This window comes from Cariama cristata, unplaced genomic scaffold, assembly GCF_000690535.1.
Source record: "Cariama cristata isolate BGI_N322 unplaced genomic scaffold, ASM69053v1 scaffold41079, whole genome shotgun sequence".
NCBI lineage: Eukaryota > Metazoa > Chordata > Aves > Cariamiformes > Cariamidae > Cariama > Cariama cristata.
This window is the reverse complement of record NW_009638210.1, coordinates 22,843-46,470: the sequence shown is the minus strand read 5'-3', so window position 1 is coordinate 46,470 and position 23,628 is coordinate 22,843. Positions and strand designations below refer to the sequence as shown.

General features: G+C 45.0%; 2 protein-coding genes across 2 annotated transcripts in view; one reads left to right on the top strand and one right to left on the bottom strand.

Annotated features, from left to right (window-relative positions):
* Positions 1-453, top strand: part of LOC104168144 (cytochrome P450 1B1-like) — a gene marked incomplete at its 5' end in the record, with an annotated part of 801 nt that extends 348 nt beyond the window's left edge. Inside the window, one exon of the mRNA XM_009708621.1 lies at positions 7-453. Coding sequence (XP_009706923.1) covers positions 7-453 — 447 coding nt within the window. The remainder of the gene's footprint in view (positions 1-6) is intronic.
* Positions 454-10,387: 9,934 nt separating this feature from the next.
* RMDN3 (regulator of microtubule dynamics 3) overlaps positions 10,388-23,628 on the bottom strand; it is a gene marked incomplete at its 5' end in the record, with an annotated part of 34,667 nt that continues 21,426 nt past the window's right edge. The window contains 6 exons of the mRNA XM_009708620.1: positions 10,388-10,441; positions 12,343-12,423; positions 14,802-14,855; positions 16,823-16,921; positions 19,211-19,288; positions 20,116-20,191. Coding sequence (XP_009706922.1) covers positions 10,388-10,441; positions 12,343-12,423; positions 14,802-14,855; positions 16,823-16,921; positions 19,211-19,288; positions 20,116-20,191 — 442 coding nt within the window. The remainder of the gene's footprint in view (positions 10,442-12,342; positions 12,424-14,801; positions 14,856-16,822; positions 16,922-19,210; positions 19,289-20,115; positions 20,192-23,628) is intronic.

Genomic DNA, 23,628 nt, shown 5'->3' with positions numbered 1-23,628 from the left:
CTGGAGGCCTTCATCTACGAGACGCTGCGCTACAGCAGCTTCGTGCCCATCACCATCCCGCACGCTACCACGGACGATGTGGAGCTCGAGGGCTTTCACATCCCCAAGGGCACCGTGGTCTTCATCAACCAGTGGTCGGTCAACCACGACTGCAGCAAATGGCCCGACCCACAACGCTTCGACCCCACGCGCTTCTTGGACACGCAGCGGCGCCTGGACCGGGAGCGGGCTGGCAGCGTCATGATCTTCTCATCCGGACAGCGGCGCTGCATCGGCGACCAGCTCTCCAAGCTCCAGCTCTTCCTCTTCACTGCCATCCTCCTCCACCAGTGCTCCTTCCATGCCAACCCGGCGGAGCACCTCACCATGGACTGCATCCACGGGCTGGCGCTGAAACCGCGGCCCTTCACCCTCACCGTGCGGCAGAGGCACCCTGCGCTCATCCAGCCCTGAGCGTCTCCCGGGGTCCCATCTGTGCTGCACCCCCTTGGTTTGGAGCTGGCACGGCCGGGGTGTGGGGGGTGAATCCGGCTTTGCCCACAGGTGGATCTCACCGCGGCGCATCCCTGCCCCTCTTTGTGGGGTGAAGGGCAGCGAGTCCCCGCAGCAATAAATGCCTTTGACACGGGACCTGGCTCCGCTCGTTTTCTCCAGGGGGGTGGTGGCTGGAAGCATCATTCACGCCCGAGCCCCCATCCTGCGTCCCCCTGAGCTCTCCCACCCCAAGCCAGGTCAAAACCCACCTCCCCACAGGGACCTCCCTGCAAGGACCGGACCCCCACTTCGCCCCAGGGTGCAGCAAGGAGTAATTTGCTTCACCTCTGGCAGCAGCAGGCTGGAGGAGGATACTGGGGGGATGGGGGGGAAACGCACTTCCCAACATCAAGGGAAGCCACACGGGAGCTAAGGGAGGCTGGGGGGGTCGTGGTGATGGAGCCTAAGAAGAGTTTAAGGGCCAGTGGCCGGGGAGTGGGAGGATGGCCCCATCAATGTAAAGCCATGAGCAAGTCTCCCTCCTCCGGTTTGGGTGGGGAAGGAGGTCCAGAAAAGTTTGGGAGGGGCTTTCTCACCCCGCTTCCCCCACTGGTGGCTTGTGGCACGGGGTGGAGGGACACCTTCCTGGGGGCAGAGCAACCAAAGGGAAGGTGTTTCTCCTCTACGACCCTCTGCTTGAAGCAGAAAGAGCCTCTGGGCACCCAAAGCAGGCTCTGCCAGAGTGCATTGGGTCTCTTCGCTGAAATGGGGCACGGCTCATCTCCAAAGTCAAGCTTTTCCCCCACATTCACCTCCTAAATGGTATCTGGCAGCGGGACTTGCAGCTGTAAGGAAATCCTCTTTTCTTGGGCACAGGTCCCTCGTACACGAAGTAAATCCGTCCCTGCCAGGCAGCCGTTACCGCCTTGCACGCCACCGCTGCCGTCACACGGCCGTACCGCATCACTGAGTTGCTAAAGCAGATAAACCGTAGCAGTTTTTCTGCGGTCCAACCGAAGCTAATACAGTTGGCTTTATATCAGGGTGTCTTCAGCTTTATAAGGTCCCCAAAAGGGAGGACAGAAACAGCCACACAAGCTAAAACCGTCCTTATCTCAGTGCCACCAGCCTGTGGCCACCCCGAGGAGCTTCAGAGGACGGCACACATCCCTGCCTAATGTCAATAATTTACCGATAGCCAATTTATCTCCTTCAGAGGCTTTACCAATCAGTAAGGCTGGATTTATGTCTTTTTTGGGGGAAGGCGGCAGAAAGAGTTTTCCACCTGCCTGTGCGGGTGTTTGCTCTCGTCAGGAAAATGCTGGTCCTAAAAACCCCGTGGGGGTTTCCCCTAGCGCCTAAGAGTCAGTTCTTCGGTCGCAGCTGCCTTTCACCTCTTGACTTCATTTCCACGTGACCCGTTGAAATAGCGCCCAGTAACGTTCTGCGCTACGGCCTATCTTCATACCCAGCCGCCAGCTCCTCACGTACGGCTAATGGTGCAAAGGCAGGCCATAAATCCTCACCCACCACACGAACACCATGAGTAGGACGTGAAACTCCTCCAAAGTACAGCACAGAAATGAAGTCCTGGCCGTGCCCTGCTGAGCATCAGGGCTGGTGGGTCCCCAATGCCACCGTGGGGTCCCCCGGGTGTGCCCTGTCCACGGCTGCCTCTGTGGGCTGTTAAAATCATAGAATCATAGAATCGTTACAGTTGGAAGAGACCTCAAAGATCATCAAGTCCAACCTTCTACCCAACACCACCATGCCCGCTAAACCCACTAAACCATGTCTCAAAGTGCCACATCTAAACGTTTTTTGAACACCTCCAGGGACGATGACTCCACCACCTCCCTGGGGAGCCCATTCCAATCCCTAACGACTCCGACAGTGAAGAAGTTCTTCCTAACGTCCAACCTGAACCTCCCCTGGCACAACTTGAGGCCGTTTCCTCTTGTCCTAATCACTGAGCACGAACGAGACCGCGGTCAGCAACAGCTCCATGTTACCAAGGTTTGGAAGCAAGTGCAAGTTTTCTCCTCCTCTTTAGACACGTCTGTGAAAACATCCCTTGAGATATCGTAAGACAGAAACCGGTAGCTATCTCGGCATCATATACTGCCCGCTCGGAGTTTTGTCACCGACGGTCATCTCCAGCTTTCGTGGTCCAGCTGGAGACCCTGGGCCCGACAGCAGCACCCTCTGGAGATGCCGACACCGCAGGCCCCTGCGCTCCCTGGCCGGCGGCCGGCCTTTCCGCCCGGGATCGCAAGCTGGCTATTTTTTCAACCTTACTTTATGGGCACACTAAACCAGAGGAATGAACATGGGAACAGCCCCAGGGCCTCAGCCCTCCTCTTTAAGCCGCCTCAGAGCACAAGGACACTTTCACGGCCATCTCACACCGCAGTGCTACCGGTGGCAGCGGTATGGCCATGACAGCCATGATCGACAGAAGCCACAGGCCCACCGTAACCCCACGGGAACCGGTGCAAAGTGAAGGCGGCAGCAGCCCGTTGAGTTGGAACCTCAAGAGGAGATTCAGATCCCTAGGGCTCTGTGTAAACCCATCCGCACACTGAACGGGTTTTGCTCACCCTTCTCGGTCCCCACCCACCAAAAGACCCGGTGACGTTGCTGCTGCTCATCAGGAATGGTTGGACACTGATAAATGTCGCTTGCTTTCTCCTTGTCCTTACGTTATTCTCTACTCGCCCACCGCTGACGCGGAGCCTGGCACAGAAGCAGCGTGTGCAGGCCATCCTCTGTCCTTAGAACTAAACATCCCCCTACTCCTTACGTAAGGAAGGCAACGGAGGAGGACAAGGCGTGGGGTTGAATGAAGAGCGCCGTGACGTGCTCCCATGCCTTGCCCCACGCTACGGCAGAGCCCGTGGTGCTGCCTGCCTGGAATGCAGCACAGTTCAATGGCCGCAGGAGCATCCCGTCCTGCTTCCCGAGCTGTGCTTTCCCGGCCAGCTTGCCTCTGTGGCCCCAGTTCCTACCCTAGCCGTAAGGCATTTAAAGTTGGGGCTCTTCGAGCCCAGTTCACGAAGATTTAGGTGTACGCGTTTGCTACGGCACCGAAATGCTGCCGCGCAGCAGCTCACGGCAGCGGCGTGCGAAGCGTACGACCGCAGCTCTGCTTTCCACGGCGGGGGCAGAAATTTGCTTCCAGCACTTACTTGAATGATTTTGCAATACTTTGACCACCTCATTTCTCATGTTTAAGGAGAGACGCTGCCAGGAAACACAATTTTTTTTTTTTAAATATGGAAGCGGGATGCTGGGAAGTGTGTTGTGTATTTACAGTCCCCTGAGTCCAAACTCCTTCCCGCTCCTCGTCCGCGATGACAGCCGTCTTTGCACGCAGGCAGGTGCTGTGCTGCTCCCACCGCGGCTCCTGAGCCACCGAAACGCTGGAATACACCCTCTATTACTAAGCAAAAGACACACGAAAGACCCGGCCGCAGAACTAAGCCTTTTACTAAGAAGAACAGCAATTAGTCCATCATTAATCTTGCCTTCAAAACAATTCACTGCAGGTATGTAAGCAACCCAGCCCAGGGAGCCTACACAAATCTCAGAGCCTCTTCTGCTTTCCACAGACAACTTAGTTATTAAAACCTGATCCAGAACACCTTTATCTCCTACCTCGCAGTCAACCTGACAGCAGGCCAGTGAAGCAGCAGCTGATTTTTGTTACGGCATACCTTTGTAATGATGGGACTCTCCAGAGACTGAGGACAATCCTGTATTATCTTGTCTGCCTCCAGGGTCGTGAGCCCTTCTCAGAGTTTTACTTTGGAAAACAGGAAAATTAAATACATCTTATGAAGAGAACTCAATCTCTGGCTACTGAAGTTACCGAGATGGCATTTTCATGCCTGATACTGCCACGGCTGCTTGTATGTGCAAAGCCAGAAGCATGGCAGGTCTATAGCAAGCTCTAATTGTGTTCAACCTTATTCCTCCCTCTTTCCTCCCCAATTTTAACCTCAGTTTCGCTTCACAGTGAAAACATTTCCCCAAGGTCAGCTTTTTCTCTGATTTTACTATGTGCTTCGCATACAACACTCAAATATTAGCCAAGTCAACTTATTTAAATTCAAACAAGACAACAAGCCTATTGCTTGCAATCCTCCCACCTCAGGTTGTCTCTCAAAGCAAGCAGGGTCTGTGCAGGTCAGATTTTGCCAGGGAATTTCCGAGGAATTACTGGTGTCACTGAACCAAAGCAATCTGGCTTTAGCAGAAGCCGGGGTGGGAGTCAGATTCTGCCAGTCCTGTTCCTAGGAGGAAGCGATGTTGACATTTCTATTCCAATACTGAGTCAGAAGTTTCCCAGCACATGGGAGAGGTGGTCACAGCTCTGGTATGCTCTTTTTATTGGAAGTCAGCTACATAACTGAATGTCTGCTTTCAAATCCCTCTTTCTGAACCCTGTCCCAAGCCACGGGCTCCACGCTGACCTCCTCTCTCCAATGTCCAAGTTGCTTAAAACCATTTTCCCAACCATGCTGTAAGCCACCACTCCCCTGATCACTAGGTAAGCACTCAGGTATCGCAATGTCCCTTTTAAAAGTCATTCAGACACTTCTGATGGTCCAAGAGTCAGAGATTTACACTAAACGACAGGGTACCTACATGTCCATCCCTGACTCGGTGTCCTCACTGTGTGACACTGTTGGCTACGCCGAAGACCTGCCTGTGCCACAGGTCTCATCCGGCACAGCCCCGTCTTCTGCTTCTGGGGTCCTCTTCTCTCCAAAGCAGCTGCCCTTGGCAGGATGCCCCTCGTATTGGCTCCGGCTCCTTTTTTTAGGCAAATCCAAATCCTCTATAAGGTGACCCAGCACACTGGGGGATGCTACAATTTCACCTTGAGGAGGAAACAAAAGGAAAGCGATTACGGAGAAGTTGCACACTGAAGACAGCCCTAATTCTGCACCATGAAACCCAAAGCTGTCTAAGTGATGCTTGGTGGTGCTCAGGCCACCTTCTGCAAGAGGACTTCTTCCATGCTTGTGATTCCTGGTGACTCCCATGTCCTTCTCCCAAGAATGGAGCTATTAGGTCTGCAATGTGCTAACATGCAAGTAATTGAACACAACCAGAATTACTCCTACCTACTCCGTTAGGTAGCCTAAACCTTGTCGTTTCCCACTTTACTTACTCCTTTGACTGACACTGCACTTGAACTCCCGAACTAAGCGGATTTTGAGGAACACTGAGGCACAGTCAGTGTTACCATTCGCACTCTCTGCAAAGCAATTTGAAATAAAATGAGCTAAAAATCAGGCAGTCTAAACCACCCCGAACCAACACTAAAGACAGCCTGCAAGCCCCTGGTCGAAGGTTTCTGTCCTGGGGAAGCAGAAGATGGCCTTCAGGATCACAAAGGTTGAGGGCAGAATACTCGCACCGGGTCACAACTGATTATCCACTTTATTTAAAAACAACTTCACTTGGAGTACATCCTTTGCCACAAAGTGTGGCCGTATTACTTTGGTGCATTTTAAAAACATAAGCAGTAGTTGTTGTATTGACATACAAAATCTGCTACAGGTGTAACCCACATTATTATATATATAAACAGTGACAGATAAACAACAAGATAGTACATTACTTTCCCGTAATTTCCTATTGCGTTTGGCACAGCCACCACGCCTACAAGCACAATGATGGTACGCAGAAGATCCCCACCTGGCCGTCGGGCTTCTTCACCTATCGTTGTATTGGCATAAAAAGCAAGAGAACAACACAGGTAACTTTAAGCAGGATCCCCTTCTCCTTATTTCTATATACTTTATTTCAAACAGAACAGCACAGTGAGGATAAATTAGTTAAATAGCTTCAGTTATTCTTTTGTATCATAATTTAACCACAGGTAGGAATGTTTTAAAATTAAGACAAAAGTAGCCCCAGGAAATCATTCTCTCTCGCCTCAGGATAAGCCCAGAACTCGGCTGGATGGGAGCAGGACAGCGAGTCTCTCTACCAAAATTGTTCCAGGCAAATTAATTTCTTGTGGTCCCGGAATGTACACAGTGCAGGCGTCTTCGAGAAATTCACATTGTACTCTGGGACTAGGCTGCAAAGCATGTGCAAATTTTAAAAAGTCTTGATTTCTATGTCGTCTGAAAGCTACTGAAGTGCATCCTGGCCTTGCAAACAGGAGGAACAGCTTCCCCTTCCCCGCACAGAGCCTAACAGGAGACTGCACATTTTATTGCTAAAGAAAACAATAAACCCCAAGCCTTGTTGATTGGGAAGTGGTTTAGTTACACAGCCTTGCCTTATCTCCACGTCTGCCTGGAAGCTATGCTATTAGAATTAAATTATGTTAATTATTCACATTCCTCTTATTCACAAGCAGCCAGGAAAAGGGAAAACCAGAACGAGAAAGGTTCTTTTGATCATTATGTCATAACTTCCTGGAGATCAGATTGAAAACGGCAAAACGCAGCTTTTATCTGCGCTTGAAAGGATCTGCGAGTTCTGACATCGCCTTTCATCGTCGTCTTAGAGATGCATTAATTAGGTTCCAGCAGATACAGCAGACGAGAACAAATAACACGCTAGACGCAAACCTCCACCCTAGCTCTCCAGGCAGGAGCCGTGCCGCCGGAGGAAATCCTTCCCGTATGAAAACCAGCGTAACAGACCTCTCAACTTCAGATCCCCAAGAAAGGGACAAGACCACACACACAAAGGATACGTGGGAGCAAAACGCCAGACCCTGCTCTTTTAAGCCAAAACTCAAGTCTATTTTGTTAAAAAACCACAAAAGTGAAGCAGGCAATCAAGTGCCTGGAAAGCTTAAGGCATTCACCAAAGGTCCGAAATAGAACAAATGAGAGCTGAAAGGTTGCACCCATGTGAAATCACCCGGGAATGAACACCAAATGAGAAGAATTACCATAATTTAATTACTACCTCTTCCTCAGGTTATTTTTACTCAAAGACAGAAAGGGTTCTGGTCACAGCCCCTCAGGACTGCACCGAATGCCTTCTCCCTGCCAAAAGAAAGTGACTTTGGCTTCTATTGGTAAGAAAAACAAGATTTTTGATACCGGTTCCCAAACAGGCTGTTTAGTCTGTAACCCAAAGCTGTGTTTTTACAGCACTCTTTGGTGAGGACTCGTAAGAGAGGCTGCTTGCCCGGAGAGGGGCTGCCAACCAGTTTGGCACCTTGGCGATTAACACATGAACAAAAGGCTTTCCTCGTGCATCCCCCTCTAAAGACTTAATGAACACAAATGGGATGAAACACTCAAACCTAACCCAGCGCAGAATCCCAAGCAGCAGATGAAAGGAACTGCCAATTGGCATTTTTTTTCTCAAGGCTACAACCCCTTGTTGTTTTGAAACAGGCAGCCCCAAAAAATCAAAGGAGAATTCAAATCTGTGGAAACGCAGAGTGAAAGTTACCTCCAGAAAGTACACAGTCCAACGACTTGTCAAAAGATAAACTGTTTAGAGGGGTTAAACAAGAGGTGAAGGCCTGAAGGAGTCTGCAAGTAAGCAAAGCTATGGACTCTCGGTAGTGTAAATATTTCCTTTTTTCTTCCTACAGCATGTGCTGAAACCATGTACTTTTGGAAGGCAGCAACGTTTAAGCGACACACAGAACAGCAAACGTTACTGATTAACATCACCATGGGACTTGCTGGCAGGGAAAGGCAACGCAAGTACAGCTAACTATACGACTCTTTTCAGAGCTATTACCATTCCTCTCCAGAAAAACCCTGCAAATCCTCCATGAAAGAATAAATTTGGCTATCACTGTTGAGGATTTCACTCAACTCCATGAAAGAATCAATTTGGATATCACTTTTGGATATCATTGTTGAGGATCTCCCAGCCTGGCTTAAGCAACCAAAAAGAAAATAGCTGAAATAGCTTGTGCAATTATTTAAAGACTGGACGCTTAGAAGAAGAAAATAGCCATCCACTGGGAAATACTCAAAACAAGACAGATTCACACTAAGTAAAAAAGGCAGCTTCGTCAGTCCACTGAAGGACTGAAAGAAGAGCATCCATTAAGTATAGAACGTCCCGCAATTAAAGAGTAAGTGCCCACTCATCGTGAGGGCAGCTCTGCACAAAGATACAGGGATCAGCTTTAGCTTGTCAGGATTCAGTTCTCCATTCACAAGTACCAATTTTTATCATTTTGAGCAAATAAAGCTAATTGCACGCTTGCCTGGATCTTATGAGTTCAGCACCAAAATTTTAGTTTAATTTGAGGGAGGGGAAGCTAAAAACTCTCAAATCTATAAAATGGGAAGTTTTTAAGCTCAAGTTTGCTACGCATTTCCCCTTCAGTGTTATTTTCACCAAGTAAAAACCCTACCAGTTTAATACACATGTGCAAGGGACTAAAAAGGTAATTAAGAAATGTCTTACTCTTGCACTTTTTTACTTTACACTTCATAAACACTAGACAGGATGGCAAGAGGTAAGAAACGTTAAGAAATAAGCGTCCGGTTAGCTGCCAGCTGAAATTTGAAGGGCTATCAAGAAAGCCTTCTAAATATTTGGGGAAATTTTTGAACGTAGTTTTTGTTTCACCATTTGTGTCAGCGTAGAGCACAGGTTACTTTTTCTCTTTGGCACCTAGAAGCTGTCGGAGGAAGTGTCAGTTGTCAGCTTCACCTTCTCGGCATCGCCTAATGAGTCAAGAAGAACTGGTAGCAGAACATTACAAGGAAGCATCAGCTTTGCCATAGAATATTCCTGTTCCTGTAATCAGTGTTTCATTGATAAATAACACTTTTCAAACTAAGTTATTACATTTAAACCATAGCAGCGTAGTTAGAGGGACATAAGAAGTTTTCAATCTCATGTGAGTGAAGGGAGTAACATCACTGGGAGGAAGTCCTGAAGTTTAAGATCTTATTACTCGTTTCTCTGACAAAAGCAATGCACCTCGTAAAAATAAAGTTTGTATTGTGAAGGAAATCTCATTGGCCCCCTGGTAAGAACTCACTACAGTGAGCAGTGCCCGCTTTCCCCAGCGGAAAACCAGTAAGGTAGTTCAGGCATAGCTGGAAAGGACCAACAAGAGCGTGTTTTGGACACCACCATCAATTTTTTCACAGCAAAGAAGAAAGGGCTGACAACTCCCTTATTTTAAGCCATTGCTGTTTTCCGGGTTTGTAATTGTCTTTTCTTAAGCCACAGTGTCAGTGCCCATTGGAATCAACAGGCTGAGGGCAGGGAGAACATCCCGCTGCCTCCAGTGCATCCCGCTGGCAAAAATCAGCAGCATGCTGACCACCGAACACAGTGGCTCAAAATTTTACCCCACCAAACATCTAAGAAAGGCGTGTAATCAGTTATTTTAACTGATTCAATTAATACATATTATTAAGGAAAAGAGACAGCAGTTAATCTGAAAAAACTTTTGGCTGAAGACTTCCTCAGGAATCCGCTGAGAGCGCTCACCAGCAAGCAGGCCTGAAGTTCAGGTTGTTAGACGTAGAGTTTGTGATATAAAATATAGACATGTATATGTAAGTATGTATGTATTGGTGTATATATTTTTATATCACAAAGTATGTCTCTCACATATATCTATGATATATATACAATCACAAATATTTTTATATCACAAATTCTACCCGCCACACCCCCCCATCTGTTTTTAGGAATTCAACATTTTTTAGGAATTTTAAAATCAAACATATGCAGTGCTGTAAGAAGGAAAATAATACAAAATTTTGTCCGATTAAATCCCACCAAGATCTTTTCCTGGATGTGCTGATGAGACCGCTGCATGTTTTTTCCTGTAAACTCTTGTGGCTTATCCATGAAGCACAATCAAAGTTGTCAGGATCACGAAACCCCTTTAACTGGAATTTTACTGTCTGTGCAGCACCAAGTGGAATGAGCCTTTACATATTTATTCTTCCCCGACTGACCACATCTCTTCAAGTTCTCTCTCGCTTTCTGCATCCTGGAAATGCAATATGAGAACAGATAAATACACAGCCTAATTGAAACAATTAAGAGAATTTCCCTTTTCTTCTCCAACCCCATACCAGGTTTTAAATACACATCCAGCCTTATGTTTTTCCTCCTAATGCTTTTTTTTTTCCCCCTCTCCTGTACTTCCCCTCAATGCTACTGTCTTTGAAGCCTATGTAAGTTTTCCAAGTATCAAAGAGAGTTTCTCTTATATTTCCTTTGGAGAGAAAAGAACTGACAACCCAACCAGCAGACTTTAAACCTCTGCTCCCTCACTGACTTCCACAGTCTGGATAAATGCCCTTGTTTTTCCCTCTCAACATGATGGAAGTTACTTGATTGATGATGAGAACTAACATTTGCAAAGGCTTACCAAAGCCACTTAAGCACTGGCTTCCTTACTCGACTCGCACTTTTAATTTCAGAGCAGAAGAGAGAATCAACCGTCCATGACTTTTCTGCCTGTAGCTCTCTCCTGGTCTTTCCCGAAAACGTCAATGCTTTTCTGATTAAACTCTTGTGCCTCCAACACATCTATTTCTTGTTCTTTTGGAAAAAATCCTCTTTCTATTTATCAGACATAGCATTCTAACTCTACCTAGAGAGATATCCAACCAGCGTATGGTGAGGAAGCTCCTCATCAGGCAGAGCTAGGCTATTTCCTTCTGCAAGAAGGGAACAAAACCTGCTCCAGCCCTGGTCTCCCCAGATTTGGGGGCAGGCAGTGCCCAAGCGGTTTATGGAATACAGGGCAGAGCCCGGCAGGTGGGAGCACAGGCGAGCCAGCTCCGTGCCAGAGGGTTTGCCAAGACCTCTTGCATACTTGTGGTTTCAATCTCAGCACAATACTCTTGCTACAGCAATCTACAAACTAATTATGGCCTTAAAAACAGAGTGGCATAAAAATGCTGCATATTCCTATAATTCTGCCTTCCACTCGGAATGTTTACTCCATCAGACCAAGGCTGAAGCTGTTAAGATCTGGAGGACCTTGCTTACATTACTTCACTTGCATTTTTCATGACGATGCAAATAACATCAGATTCATATTAAAAGCTGATGTGTTTTTATTCAGTTTCTAACCGGCAGTAATTTGAGGGCACCTTCTATACGGTTTCTGCTTAACAGGAAAAGTGCAAAGGAAAAGGAAAGTGCAAAAGAGCTCCCAGCCAGGGAACACTGCCACACGGCAGCCTCTAAAATGCAGCACAGTCTGCTCTCCAAAACCCTGTAAAGTAATAAAAGAGCTGAAATATCCTAGATATCAAAAAAAAAAAAAAAAACCAACAAAAAAACAATGCTGGGCAGCACACACAAACTTCTGAATGGCTCCAGCCTGGGGGAGCTTAGGAGCCGACTTGGCACCAAGGGAGTTAAGCGTTGGCTGTCCCTCCAAAGCCACACAGGTCATTAGAGAGATAATGCAGTGCTCCAGCCCTAGGACAACGACCCAGCCTCAGTGGCCCCATCTGAATTGAGTTGGCCAGGCATGACAGTGCCCAAACGAATAAACCTTCCCCACGAATGGGCTACTGGGACGTGTACTGCGGTTCTGCACATACTCCAGTTTATGAGCTGCAGTGCTGAATACGTGCTGGCCATGCAAATGCGTCTATAACCCAGCCCTGCAAGTAACACGGTATTTGCATGGTGGTGTGCTGGACTTCTGCGCCCATATCAGACATACCCTCAGCTTCTTAATACTTTTCACTGTTTTGCTGAATTGCTTTAGGCATTCGGATGTCCCAAGAGAAGAAAAGAGTCCACGCCAAGGAACGAAATACTTTAAAACCTGGGCTTACACGCTGGAACATCTTTTAGAAAACAATTTTATCTCTGTAACCATTTTATCTCTCCTCATCATCAACGTGTGCTTACTGAGACTGCTACCTCTTTTGTATTCACTGGCAGCTCTGAAGCAAGATTCATCCAGAGAACAGCTGCAGAGTTGTTCCCCAGGTCTCTGTAACACTGTGAAGAAAAAAATGAAAACGTGAGAAGAGTTAAACAGGAAAAAAGAGGCAGCAAATGTAACTCAGCAATTATGGACCCTGGCAACTGATAAAAAGAGCTATTTCTGCCTCTTAACCATTTGCACTGTATGGTTTCAGGCTTCTGACATTTCCTGCAGTATCCTTCATTCACGAAGCATTACAATCACCATCAGATTATGGAATACTAGATTTCCCTTTTTTTGTTTGTTTATTTGTTTTTGTTGTTTTGGGCAAGGAGATCAGGTTTTTGGTGGGAGATTTTAAGGCGTCCCTGTGAGTTTCATGATTTTCAAAGCTCTATTTTTATTTCCACTCAGCCACCATTCCTCATACTGCTTTCATCATAAAACCTCTACACTGAGAGCACATAATCTTACAAAGCTTACATTCCCCAGGCTGTTAAAAACGAGGTTCAACTGCAACCACTGTAACATCTAATATTTACAGGTCTCTCAGGTCTCACAATAGGTGTGGAATATTCTTCATTGTGAACTCTTCTCCAACAGCAGAGAAACCATCATCCCTCTATGTAATAGGAAGGGTTTTGGTGCCTAGAGAGTCATGGAGGCATTTGGGGACTACGAAATAAGCATGGTAAAAGGAAGTGGTTGCTAAAAAAAACCATCAGCGATGCAGTTAATCCTTGTTGTAACTGCCATAAAAAGCCAACATTCAGTTAGGATAAGGACAACAGTTAAATTCCTGCCGGGCTATTACTTCAGGCTCTGAAACGTCACTGCACCATATGTGCGTGTGTGGATCTTGGTGATTTCCCTGTGTCGTGGGGTAGTTCTGAAGGAGAACTATCTGTTCTGCTGCAAGCTCTGTCAAATTTCTGCATCTGGTCAATTCAAAACAGGTGGAGTCATGGACATCCACGAAGCCTTTAAACACCCTGTGTCCCTGCATATCAGGCAAAAATGTCAGATGACTATAAAACACAATTCTTTTTTTCAGAGCACTACCTCCTTCAAAATAATTAGATACCTATTGCACTTCTTAAATTTTGTGATTAGGGATGTGATCCACAGTGACAGAGCCTGGGGAGGAAAAAACACCCAAAACCAAAATCAGACACGAGTCGTCCTATTAACCTCCACGCTAATTTGTGTTTGCAGAGTATTTCTGAAGCTCCATCACATCTGCCAGACCTGTGGTGAACTATTAGCCCAATAAAAACATATCAGCCCATGCAGATTGCAGACCATGAAACCTACATTTTTCCACCAAGTCTGAAAATCTATTCAAGTTAAAACTTGCAAGGATTTGCTGCTCCAGCTTCACTGGAAATAAGTTCCAAGTCTTCCACTCTTTAAGCTATACAAGACATTTAGGGGGGATTTTGAATTTCCATGAATGCTGGCTATATTTACAGGCAGAGAGAGAAGCAATTAAGAGCACATTCATCATGGCACCTAAGCAGCCAAGAACAAAGGGCTAGCTGATTTAAGAATACATAGCTGATTTTACCTAATAGACTCATGACTAAATACACACAGTGAGTTGCAACATATCAAAGACAAAATCCAGCTGGTGCGAAGGCTCCACCACCTCTTGCTGGGTTTTCCTCCTCTGCTATCACCTTCATTTTCCTTTAACGAGATGCTTATTGTGAAATAAATTCTGCACCTAGGTTCCAGTAATAATGTACTCCAGACCAAGCAGATTCTATGACTTGCACGCTACCCTGATAAAATTCACATTCTTTGGGACATTGGGAATTCAGGAATTTCACAGAGAATGACTATAGCTACTCTTTGCTACGCCCACTCTGGCCAATATTTCTAAAGCTATTTGGGCTTTAAATACTGCTAGACTCCAACTGGAGGTTGTAGGAATTAAGCAGCAATTTTAACACTTCAGAGTTCAAAACGAATTATTCCCTCAATGCAAACAAAAAGATCTTCAGAGCTCCAGCTCCAGGCACTCATGACGTATTTAATCATCACTCAAGACTCCCATCTGTACTGGTAAAATAGAGACATACTTTATCCTTTACTTTTCCCCATGATTCTCTTTCTGCATACACCACAGAAATCCATGGTGGTGGTGGGATTAAACCTCCAGCCTGTGGCTTACCAGGTACCAGTATTTAGACTGCTATATATAGAATTTGATCTGTTAAAAACCAAGAAGGATGCTCCACTGGATGACTCAAAGGCAAAATCCTCCCTGAATTTTAATGCCTCTGCACTAGATGATTTGGCCTTTTTTAGGAATGTTATCTTACAAAATCTTGCTTCTGCATGGAGTAATTTACACGTGTTTACAGCCAAAGGTATTTTTTTTAATACAAATATTTCTTGTCCTAGAAGCATATGACTGAACTAAAGCAAGCATGAAGTGACTGGTTACCTTGGCAATGTATACTCTTCCTGCTTTGGAAAATCCTGGGCTCAGTTCCTCAACCTACAAAGAACAGAGGGGAGGGTGGGACAGGCAGAGAAAAGCAGACATTAGGATATGCAAAGGACACAGTTAATGCCTAGATCAGGCTTATTGCATCTCTTAAAAAAAAAAAAAAAAATTACTAAACCCTACTTTTGTAAATACATAGATCAGTGTAAGAATTTTTCATAGGCTTGCCTGGTTGGGTTACTAACGTCCTCAGATTCTCATAAAGTGCCTGTGACTCAACGAACAACATTCATACTCTCACCTAATACAAGTGCCATGGAAGAACGGCGAGGTGGTGAAGTCGAGCACTCGGAGGCCAAGGGGAACTCAGAACCAGCTTGGTGACCTCCTCCTGCACATGTGTGCGCACTATTTTTAACCTCCTTGCCCGTCCAGTCTCATCCACTTGGGCTTCTCCCAAACGTGCTGGTGCCAAACCTCAGGAACCTTCCCCCAATTTTTTCTCTTCTCCTTCCCGGTTACTAATTCCCAGTTTCCCAGTTACTCACGTCCCCCTGCCTTCTTCCATTCGTCTCAGTTACAGTCATCACTCTCCCAAGCAACTCTGTTCCAGTATGTTCCTATTACGAACCCTTGGCTTGACCCCTATCCCATCTGCACGCAAACTCCACAACGTGCTCCACCAAGATGCCTGAGCCCAGACCTCAGAGGAAGCACTGACCGCACAACACAGACAACATTCCTCCTCTTAATTCTGTCGTCTGGCCTTAGACCTAGTTCAGCTTGTGACTAACCCGGAGCTGCAGTGTGCCGGAAGATTTCCATTCCCCTGAAGCATGCCAGCCACGGCTGAAAGCTGAAATGGACTCTGCTGACCATAGGGGAAGTGCACTTGCTCAGGGGATAATTAGCTTCCAGAGGGAGGCTTTTGTGTCCTTTCAACATTCTCTCCGTATTTGACCAAAGCTAAACCTCAAAAAAAATGCAAGTTCCTGTTTCAAACCACAGCACCACTCTAATTTATCAATAGAAGTGACAAGCTATTTTTCTCTCTAATGAAAAGAAACAAAACACTTTGCCTCAAGCCCATCTGTGAAATGATTTAACCATTTTGGCTGAAAAGTATATTGCCTAGGGCAGATACCTGTGACAAATTCCCTCTCAAATAACTACATTTTGGCAATATTATAAGAAATTGAAATAAGTATGATATTCCCTGACACTCTGCAGAACTGCTGATCCACCCTGTGAGTTATAAGGTGGTAGGGCAATTTCTTTCTGTTACACTTCATCAGAGGTGCTTAGGAGTAGTTCTCACAGGCACAGCCAAAGACAGTCTGTTTAACTCGTTCATCTTGTGCAGACCCTTGCAACAAGAGCCATATGCTCAAAAACGCGACTCAGGCCATGTCTTAAATTAATTTTCATCAACAGGAGGACAAAAAAAAGCCATTCAGAGGGCATGATTCTTACAATGTAGGAAGTACTCCTAAGAATTTCTTTCTAGAAATATATAAGCAATGTGCCCCTGAAACCTTAAAGTAGTTGTCTTCAAAAGTTTGAAATGGAGAAGTTTGACTGAATCAGACAGCCTTTTAACAAAATATTCTGAGAGAAATTAAAATGACAGAATGTATCTACGCAAGCATTCCCAGGGATGAGCTCAAACAGATCTTACAGACCCTGAGAGTACAGACCAAATGCATTTAGTATCAAGCAACGAATCACTCCACTTTGCAGCTTTTAAAAGGAAAACCAAAACCCTTAAAAGCGATTCTGAACACTTTGGGTCCAGTTCTGACATCTTCAAGATCACGTTGTTCTGTCTGGCTATTCTGTAACAAAGACTCCAAAATTTTTGCTTTCACCAGCTTTTCTTCCGCAGGTTCTCGTCAATGGAGATGTACCACGGAGCACCTGGGGAGCGATGAGTTTAAGCAGAATACAAGTACTCCAGTTCCACAGTTGTGATTGCATTTGTCAGGTTAGCGATTCCCTTGCTTATCAGATGTCATTACCCGTAAGAAGTTTTGCAGTGCGTCCTGTACAGTGGCTGTAGGAGGGGCTTCAAACAGAGCAGAAGCAGTCTTTTTTTCAAGCCATCCCAGGTGGGAAACCTGCAGAGACAGCAAGATGAAACTGTCAAACCCACTAGAGATGCAAAAGTACACAGACAAGGAACTATCCAGTTTCTTGTAGCTGGCTCATGCACCTGGGAGAAAGCCAAAGATCTTGGTAGTGTTGGCAGATTCTGGACGAGTGTCCAAGCCCGGCTACAGAATTAAACCTGATTTGCTTTTCCTTGTGCCGAGTCAGTTTTTGCAGTTCCATACATCAGCTGCCACATACATAACGCCAAAAGTAAGATTCGTCTCTACAACTGAATATTACAGGCATGCACAGTGTGGGTGGCCCAAAATCCCAAAGCGCCGTATTGCAACCACAGCAGTTCCTGGCAGTTCCCACCTATGCATCGGAGCAAACGCACATATGGAGGCCTTCCCTCTCCCAGCCTACATCTCGTACAGGAGCGTGTTCTCACCACACAAAGATCTCTTGAGAGAGGCAGGCTAAAGCCTTCCCACCAACAGATATTCACAGTCTGAGAGACAGGTAGTTGTTATAATTACTTCATGAAATCTTATTCTCCTGCTCGCAGCTCCTTTCTCTCTAATAAGAAACACCCTGAAATTTCAATGGGGGAAAGGATGCACAGGACGGTAACTTCTGATAATACCGTCTTTGTTTAATACTGTGTAATTCTTATAATGCAGAATAACAGAAGCACTAACATATTTCTACTTACATCTGGTTTTGTTTCAAAGCTTCAGCAGCTCTAAGCGCAGTAAGGTTGAGCAGAAAGTCCACAACAGAACAAAGAGCCAGGAGCTTCCGCTAGTTGAGCTCACTGCTCCTCTGTAATTGCCCGTGTCAATTATCTCAGCTACGATTTCTGCGGTGTGACTTCATTTTTGACAGCAGCAAAGCACTTTCAAATTGTATAAACTGAAAAGTAGATAGTTACTGCAAACTCTTATTTCTCTTTATAGGCACTAAATCTGATTTATGGTATTTGACTCCAAGCTTTTCCCTGTCAAGAAATGTAAAGAAGCCAGCACGCTGCTTCTAATACTTCCAATACTTTGTGTAGCAAGGGCAGAGGAAACACACGCAAAAGATTACACAGATATACTGTGTGCAGAAGCTCTTGCCAGCCCTGAAATGTCCTTGATCACATCCATATGTGCTGAAAGGATTGAAGGTAGTTTGTTTTTACTGAGTAAAGCACGGGGAACAGTAAGCTACTTTGCAGCCAGTGCTTTTCCTAATCCATTCTTTGCCATTTCACCTCCTATGCCACCTGCAGTGACTAAAAAACTGAGGCTGCAGCCCCAAACCCTTCAGAGCTCCAATTCAGAGCAGTTCAGAAATAACACTTTTAGTAAACAGCTTCCACCTGGGAAAGAGGTAAAAAACGGGAAAAATGAAGAGCAGAACAGTGGCAAGAAATAAATGAAACACCAAAAACCCCAGCAGCTTTTACTCTCTTGCACAGAGGTACACCAAGTACCTTTAAAGCCTTTTGTTGATTCCAGGACAAACGTATTACAATAGCAAGAGCAAATGACATCGCCAATAAGAAACCGCACTCTTCCTGCTTTTAAAAACTTCAGTGTGTCTTCAATACCACTAATCTTTCTCTACCTCCTTCTGGCCTTTGATCGTTAGCGCAGAGCAACGTGCTGGAAATGGGCTCGGCCAGCATTTGTCCCGATCACCAACTCAGTGTCTCTGTAGTCCCTCTCTTGCTATGAACTTACATGAACTCTTACTAAAAACCTGCACCATTTACAGTCTAGTGTACAGTCGAGTGGTAACGCCAGGATGAAGGTATACAGTTCAGGTTTAGTAAGAGGCAGACAGGAGATGGACTCCAAAGGCAGATGGACTGCCTAAGACTTCTCGATTACAGTTAAGAAAACAACTCAGATGGAAAGCTGAGAGATTCTGAATGACACTGCATCCTGGCAGACGATAGTTTCAATAGCACTTTTATAAAAGCACTGAGGTGCTACACGTTCAAGAACAAGAGCTTTTACATCATAAGAGGTTTCTGAATGCAATGCATTTATAGTATTCACCAGTGGAGTGTTTTTCTTGGCACTGTTTCAGGACTGAAATGAAGAGTTTCTAGATCCCTTGCAAGTGCAACTTCTAAACTACTTCTTCAAGCAACTAGGACATTTCCATACCTGTACTTTCTGATACAATATCTGAGTTCAACAACTAAAGAGTGCCCTCAGTCCTTATGGCTGGTGGCTTGAATCCACCTATCTTTCCTTCAAACAGGGAATTAAATTCCAAGGAGAGAGAATACAGCAGTAAGTAGTAATAAACTATCTTACCTGGTAACACCACCTGCCCAAAAGATAGTAAGACTTTGGATCCTCTGGTTTCAGTTCAATCGCTTTATCAATGTGTTCCTATGGAAAATCATCACCAACACACATTACATTTTTGTTATAAGCAAATACAATATCCACAAGAGCAGAGGAACAAATGTGGAAAGAGGAAAGGAAGAAGTCCACAATTAAATGTCAGTGATCAATACAATTACAGCTACAAAGAGATTCCAAATTTTCTTAAAATGGTTTCAGTGAACACAAAACCCCAGCATTTTATCAGCCTCAGAGACAATTACTACACACAAAAAAATTGAAGCTGCCCTTCATTTTATTCTACCACCTTTTCACAGCTTTGATGTAACCAACTTACTGGTCATGCCAACAGCTGATGAAATAGCTGATGAGATAATAATCATAGGTGGCCTGTTCTGTACTAACTGTTCCAGGTGCATCCTCTCACTCTGTAACATCCCTGCTGTGGGTGAAAGGCAAATAAAGGAATCTGAGGCAGATTAAATCCTCTTTGAAAAATAACTGCTTTGCATCTATGGGAGGGTGCAAGCATGCCCACAAGCAGTTACTGAAGAAGAGCTGACGCTGTATCTTATTACCATGTGGTAATTTCATGTTTCAAGTTCTCAGTCTCATCATTTACACACATACTGTTTGCAAGACTTTTCTTCTTTTTTCTGAGACTACAGTGTACAAAAGTACAGAGCCAGACCAGTCACCCTCATCACACGTCACTGGAGTCACCTTCCTCAGCCCAAACCACCCACTCATAGCATCTCTTTGAGACCTACCGCTTCCCTAACAAGAGCTGGAGCCAATTTTCTTAACTTACTACTATAGAAATAAGTATTGTTCAATATTTACACAAAAAAAAGCACGTTTTTTCTACTCACCTTAAAAACATATCCAGTTTGAATGCGCTTCTGAATACTCTCATGTTCTGATAACTGCCCACAAAGGATAGCGTACCTACACAGAGGAGACATCCACATGAAATCAAACAGCCAGTTTTAAATATACCAACAGAATGTAAGTGTATCTTCAGAAGGAAGATATATAAGGGCATTAAAGCTTCACAACTTACTAGGGAAAACAAGCACTACCGTACATCTTTTACAGGGAAGAGACATATGCAGTAAAAATTTAGTGCACAAGAAGGTATCAGCTTGAAGGATGTCAGCAAGTCAACAGAAGTCGTTTGACATGACACAAAAATTCACTGCACTGACGGCTGGAAAGCCTTCCTTCTACGCAAAACAGCAGCAGCGCACTTCTACACCCTAAATTTCTTTGCTCAGCAACGAAACTGTGTCAGAACACAGAGCAATGAAGAGCAAATGCCACTGCAGCGAGAGTCAGAACTACAAAAAGCTCTAATTAACTGAGGCGCGCAACGATCTTCCACGCGCAACACTCAATCTACAGCACAGCGGTTGTCTACTTCGAGGGAAAATACTGTGAAAACCTACCCGACATGGCCACCAAACTTCGGAAACAAAATAATAGGTTTTCAGTGTTGCAAGTGCAAAGCCATTTAGTTTTATCTAGTAAGAGATCATAAACTTTGACCCTGAGAAGCACAGTACCTAGCAAAATTATTTATTTCCTGAGCTGTGAAAGTTAAGACAGGTTAATTAGCCATGGATTTGCACCCTCCCATCTCACCTCCCTGCACCACAGCGGTTCAAGCCCCTTCCCTCCCTGCATTGCTTCCCAAGAAACAACAAATCGTAGAGGCATGCAAAGGCACCGCCGCTAAACAGAACACGCAAATTGAGGTTTCAGCCGCGCTGATTCCGTCTTTGACCTCTGCTATCCTGCTTAGGTGAGAGCTGTGGGAATGGAAGAGGCTTCCCCCCTCTTCCCTGAGTTTGGCTCAAAAAATAGTAGGTGGAACGGATGGACAAATCAATAACACAAGTTTTGTTCTTTCAAAAAATAAAGCTGAAAAGAAGAAAGATGCAAGTAAACCTCCCTTGAGATTTCTTTTACTACAGCCACATCCCAGTGTTGCTGGATACTCTGTCTCATCTCGCCACACGATATCCCAAAGCATCCCTGGTGATGGTTAACCACAGCAGATGTTCGTGCAGGAATTTGTCAGAAGACTTTTCAATCTCCAAGTACACTTTCTTCAGTGTCACGAAAAAACCCACAAAACATTTCCCACCTCATTGCTCTTGCCTGAACTAAATTTTCAATGTGTAAGTTACGATACAAAGAAGTTGTGTCTCCTGAATATTTACAGTTTTGTATCTCATTCCTTTAACATGTTAATTTTCTTGTGAAAAAACTCTGGTTCAGTTCCAAAATTCTTATTTTTCAGAACAATGGAAAAGATTACTAGATCAATGTCTTAATTGGGTAAAATCCTTTTCCCCCCAGCTGAAAAAGTTCACAGCTGCAATGCCATAATCTGTCACTTGCAGACGATGAAGTAAGTGGTTTTATGATCTTCCCCACTTTGTTTCACAACAAACATCAGCCTGTGCTAAATATCCCTAACCACAACATGACTAGGGTTTAGAAATACAAGCCAATAAAAGACTTATTTGCTAAGATCACAAGATAAAACATTCCTATACAATAAATCACGTAGTCTGTAGCCCTGTCTAATGTACACAAACTTGCCAGAATAGAGCTCCTGTAACCATATTGTTTAGGCTCCCGAATATGGGGGCAGGCATTAAATAGAATTAGGTCAAGTTCAAGGTTTTGCAACAAAACAGAGAAATACTGTGCCTTTTTAAAATGGAAGCTGAAGCACTGCATAACCTCCCTTTATACTACCCTGTCCTTCCCCAGGGAAAGCCTAACGAGCCCCTCCAAAGCAGCAGTAAATCCGATGGGACACTAAGCTAGTTCAGTCTGACCCCTCCACCAACAGTCATATAAATGCCAAGTGTTGCAATATGCAGCTGTCAAGAAATAAAAACACCAGATATTTTTTAACAGCCTGGTGAAATGTTACATAAAATCAGCAGTAAATAGTAGTCCTATCTATGTGTCATGAAATAAATTAAAAACTAAAAAAAAAAGGTAAGAGATGCCTGAACTGGTTTTTCACTGCAGCACCAGGAAAAAAGGACTCTACCTGACCCAGCCTTGCTGGTCTCGGCCCTTTGCATGGACCTTCCTTTTCGGCTCGTGCCTCGAGGTCCAGGGCCACCGGCCTGTCGGTGGTTTTCATATGCCAGACTTTGCAGTTCTGAGATTTTAGGCTCTGGAGGTCTTCAGATCCTGACTTCCCCTCCTCGCTCGGCAGCGCCAACACGGTTTTCTACTCCTCTCTCTTCTGCTTGTTTAGCTTGGCTTGTTGGAGCTATTTGGTGAAATGCCTCGGGATGAACGTCACAAGAGGCACTATCGAGTTGCAGGAGGACTGACTAGCAGTAATAGGATAGATTAAAAATAATGAGTTAGGGAAGGGGATTTTCATCTTCTGTAAACAATATGTAACCTCTGAAGCACTGTTCAGATCGATGTCTCAGCAGTTACCGAAACCTTATATGAAGATATTGCTCGACTAATTATTAACCAGAACTACTCATTACGCTGCTGACACTGGTCAAACTGCAAGTTCCCATAGGAACCTCAGCTCAGGAAGGATTTCCCCATTTATTAGAAAGTAAACTCTGTGGAAGCAGACACTACCAGATGAGAGACCGTCTGTTCTTCCAGCTTAAACCCCCAAGCTCAGAAGACGCAGCTTTGAAGAAACTTCATTTTCGATGCTGCACTCTGGCTGACTCCCAGCCCCTGAACACCAAGCGCACAGCCTTGCGCAGCCCAGCGCCTCCAGCTCCGTGGCCAGCGTGGTTTGCCAACCCCAACGCAGCTCTTATCTCTTTTGCCCCTTTCAACGACTCGCTGGCCGAGCGTGCCCAGGCTCCTTTCTGCATAAGACAATCAGTAAACGAAAAAGAAACAGTGAGGCAAAGGGAAATAAGAGGAGAAGGGGAAAGAAGAGGGGAGAAGCAGCTATTTTGCAGCTAACTGATAAAAGTGAAATAGAGTGTTTTATATTGCCAAAGAGGAGTCAAACATCAAAGTCTGACCACTGACAACAGCATGAAGACATAAAAGTCCCTTCCCTTTACTGACATCAAAATTTGCTTCATATGTATTTAACTAATCTTTCATTGCAACACCCAACAAATTAATTACCTAGAATACATTCCTATTCAATCAGCATTAGCCATGAACTGAATATATCAAGGCTTGCCAGTAAAAATTGTAAACATTGGTCAGTGCCATTCAAGCCGCATGGCTAGTAAATCAAGAGAGAGGTTTTATCACACACAGACAAGGAGGTAAAAATCCTTGTCTGAGCTCAACTTTCAGGTACCAGAGTCAGCTAAAAGCTAGAAGAATAAACCCCTTTCTAATGAAGTAAATAATTCGGA